At 39.8% G+C, this 4,381-nt stretch overlaps 1 protein-coding gene across 1 annotated transcript in view; it reads right to left on the reverse strand.

The window, feature by feature from the left end:
• LOC104625462 (oxysterol-binding protein-related protein 1-like) overlaps positions 1-533 on the reverse strand; it is a gene marked incomplete at its 3' end in the record, with an annotated part of 23,143 nt that extends 22,610 nt beyond the window's left edge. The window contains exon 1 of the mRNA XM_010293089.1: positions 413-533. Within this exon, the coding sequence (XP_010291391.1) occupies positions 413-533 (121 nt within the window). The remainder of the gene's footprint in view (positions 1-412) is intronic.
• Between the last annotated feature and the right edge of the window lie 3,848 nt (positions 534-4,381).

The following is a 4,381-nucleotide window of genomic DNA, read 5'->3' on the forward strand; positions in this document are numbered from 1 at the left end:
AGCAGAACACAAATAAGTGACCTAATCTTTTCTGCAGCCTCAATGGAGGCTTTTTACCTCCCTGAACCATCCCCCGGCACCACAGTCTGTTTTGTTTAGTATTATAAATCTCCAAAGTTGGCATAAGCATGAACACAGGCAAAAAGAGGTACTGATTCTTTGTCTTGTTGACACTTCTAGCTTCTGCAAATTACTCTAAGGTTTTCTGTATATTACAACTATCTGTACTCTGCTTTTATGATCTCTCCCCTATGCAAGTATGACCTTAAGTCACAGGGTAAAAGCAGTTGTTTAAGTATTTTTTATTGCTCTATTGAGCACTCCCAAGAAAGCAAGATTACACTATCACTAACAGTTTCACTACATGTGGCTTCAACAGTGAGATTACAAACACTTGAGGAAGGCTACTAACCTTTACAGTTGATATCAAAGCTTATTTCTCCTTTGTCCATGGTATCCAACAGCTGTTTAACTTCTTCAGCATTTCCATTTCTAGCATCATGGAGAAGCTGCTGTTCTGCTTCAGTACTCATCTCTAATAAAGATAGGAAAGAAGCAATTTTGCAATATCTTATGATGCTGTAAGTTATGGTTTAATATTATGTCACTTTTCTCCCTTATTTAATACCAACACTAGTATGAGAAAGGTAATTATTTCCTCTGTGGAACACATTCAATGCGCAAGCTGTTTGCAACAGCCCACTCAGTCATGCCACTAAGAGGCATTAAAATTCCTCATATAAAGCAGTTAAGTAACAAAATACCCATGCTTTCTTGGTTTTCTAGGTTCTAAGAGTGGCTTGGGAGTTGGAACTGTATGCCACAAATGAGGCAAGCTTTGCTACAAGCATAACCAGTAAGCATTTACTTTTTCCTCACAAGGTTTTCATCTTTATCCCTTAAGGTTTCCAGAGGCAACAGGAGTGGCGGGGAATATGTATGCCTATTAGCCCAACTATTTCTTCAGAATTAACCAAGACTTATTTTGGCTGCCAACCCCAAGGAACCCATGTTCACACGGAGGTCCCTGATACCCATCTGTACTCTCAGCTCTTGAACTCAGATACCCAACCCCCTCCAACCTTGACTTGAAGGGGTCAGATAAACAACTTTGTAGTTTTGACCTTATCTTTAAGAAACACAGTAGTACTATATAATGAAGCTAACATGAGGCTGTAAAACATTGCTAGCTAATTCTCATCTTACTATTGAACTACAGAAACAGTATTTACATCTTTCAAATAAGGGAGAAAATAAAATCTCTTAGCATAACTATTTTTACAGCTCTCTCCTAGACAGGGAGCCTTAGACCTTTGGGCAAGTAATGCTGCTACTTACCAGGTCTCTTGCAGAATACAATTATTAAGTGATGTCTTAACCAATCTTTTTCTGCACTGACAGAATCACAATCTGAAGTTGTTTTGCCTTTTTTTTTTGATGTTATTACAACAACTAGACCCAGAGGCAGTACAGCTAAAAAACAATTTTAATGTCCTATTTAAATACACTGCTTTTAAGATGTGTCAAGAAGCAACTTTAAAAGCAGCCTCAAAAGACTGTACTTCGATACACAATTTATTACTCCTAAAAACAGTAGAGGTTGCCCAAATTTAGTGTCTCTAGCTTAGCATCATCATCTGACACACTAGGTTTACCAGACCCTGCAGAATCTAGATTTCTAAAGACAGTTAATGATTGCAAAGAACATTACTGGCCTCACATAGTTAGCTTTCCTATACTAGCAGAGGCTTTGATTGGTCCCACAAACTGTTTACACAGGCAGCTTGACTGCACCACACACACTCTTAGCTAAAACAGATGCAGGGAGCTCTTCAGCTACTGTGAGAAGCCACTCAGCAAGAAAAGAGACAATGAGAACACTGGGAAAGCAACAAAAAGCCTGTAACAGTGACCGATCTTGTAATATTCAAGACTGAGACAGAAGCCTAGAACAGGACAGCCAAAGCATTAGAAATACAGAGAGTTTTCCCCTTCCTTTCGTTCAATCAGCAAAGGGAGGGGGAATCTGTTTTCAAAGAATCTGCCAGAGAGACTAAGTAAGCCCTTTCTTGCATGTTTCAGAAGAACAGACTGCATCACCTGCAATCTGCCACAAAGTCTTCCTCCAGCAGTGGTTAGACAACACTCTTTTTTGTGCCTGCTTTTGAGTTCTGCTGGGGAAAAAAAACAACAACAAACCCCAGTGCTAGTCCTTGTAGTAATCCTTTGAGCCCTTAAGCTATCTTCTGCTTCAAACAGGCATCTATCCATTTGTCTGAGGCAACACAGAACAGTTTGTTGTTACTGGGGCAGGTATAATTTTCCTCAGCAAATCAGTTCTACAAGTGTCTACAGAAAGATCAAAATCAAACATGTTAATATATTAGCACTCTGTAATACTTTCTCTGAAGCCGAGTGATACTGTTTCAGGGGGACACAAAATGCAGCATTGAGAATCATACAGACAGAAGCTAAGAAGATAGAGCTCATTTTGCAGGCTTACCCATCAGGGATGGGGAGGAAAAAACCCAAACAAAACACAAAAAAGCTCATTCTTCACTTTTCACCCCTCCCACACAGTATTTCTTTAGTCATCTCTGAAATGTCTCAGATGAGGAATACATACTCTTATCACTACCCCGTATCATTTGTCAGCATCCCACATACACAGCAGGTATGAATAATAATTTACTTTTGACACATTAAGAACCTGCAGTTTCCATCTGATATTGATGAGAAGGAAGAAAAGCCTGCTTGGGCAGGCAACCAAGAAGCTCATCCAAATACACAACTCTCGTATGCAGTGAGGCCAGTTATGTGCATGAGCAGAATCTTAAACAGCTTAAGATACATGGAAAGCTGAATCACTGTGTAAAATTACTTGCATGACTTTTCTGCCCCAAAATAGTTATTAGGTTAAAATTTGTTCATACTCTTAAAGCAAACATTAGCAGTAAAGTGACATGTATAGTAATATGGCTAAGAAAGGTCTGTCTGCTTCACTGGTTTAGTCCCCAAAGACTTTGCTGTTTAGGCCAAGCCTCCAATTTCAAATACACTTTGTAAGCTTGAAGCACGCAGTGATGCAGAAGAATGACTGTCTGGCTATTAGTCATAGCTAGAAGAATCACTCGCATGGAAGTGTTCCTACAATTGGGGCTGGAAAGTGAATCTGTGTACAGTTACTATCAGGCAAGAGACACAGAATCTAAAGTGTTAGCTAACAAGCTAAATGAAGTGCCTAAATGAAGCTGCCAGCAAAGGGGCTCTTAGCAGAACTTGAAATAATCTTGAAAATACTGTTTTAAGCAACAGGATTTGCTCTGTAACGGAGATGAGCAACCACCAACAGAAGTTTGAGGGGCAAGTTTAGAGAGCTAAAAGAAATCAATACACAGGCACTCAAGTGCTATGCAGCTACCATTGTACTTTGAAAACATTGGGAGTTTTGCAGATGGGAGTTTATTTAGTCACATGATCCACCACCAAAAGTGCTCCGAAATCCCTACCCACGAGTTTTGAGGTACTGAGCCATACCATCAGCACACTGAGGGAGAAACTTAATAGTTTAGTTTGGATTTATTAGCCATGTGATATTCCTAGCAGGTAAATCTATACGAATTGTACTGCCTATATACAAAGCTACTAGGCACGTAAGAGAGAGGACGTCTGTTCAGTCAGCGGTGTTGCCATTATTATTGTATTCCATTAATTAGCTGATATTGGTTAAACTGCCTTTTACAGCTCATCTTTACACCTTGTAATGTTGAAAGGCTTGTATGCTAGGCTCTACAGTCACTGGTATACCAAAACAACACAAGAACAATATTTAATGCTTCCCATACAGCCAAGTTGTGGCTGCAAGACACTTCCACTGAACTCCTAAGGACTACCCGAGCAGTACTTGATTGCTAATTGAATCTTATCCTTTAAGAAAGTATAAAGAATAGCATTGAGATGCTCTACTTTTATCTTCTTCTGAAACTTATGCCAGAGTACACCTTCTCACACTATTACAGCATCTGTCAGGGTTATTTCCAACAGAGAATAGAGAGCCTAGGTCACCATTCTGCCTGCATGTCTGCTTTAAGGGAGTTTTGCAGAATATTTAACCATGAAAGGCCACCTAATTACCAATATATAAGCTACCAACTTTACCCAACTGCTAGGAGAGAGTCCAAGCAAAAAAAAGATGCTTTTCTCATAAAAACAGTCAACAAAGACCTAAAGCACTGTCCCTGACTACAGGGCAGCATTACTGATAAGACTCACTTGCTTTTGCTTTGATTTCTTCTCCTGCTGAGGCCTCCTGCCTTGTAGGCAACCCAGAACAGCAACAATACACACTAATCAGAACATGGCTGGTTTTCACCCTGCTGCA

Source organism: Phaethon lepturus, unplaced genomic scaffold, assembly GCF_000687285.1.
Source record: "Phaethon lepturus isolate BGI_N335 unplaced genomic scaffold, ASM68728v1 scaffold19918, whole genome shotgun sequence".
NCBI classification, from domain to species: Eukaryota; Metazoa; Chordata; class Aves; order Phaethontiformes; family Phaethontidae; genus Phaethon; species Phaethon lepturus.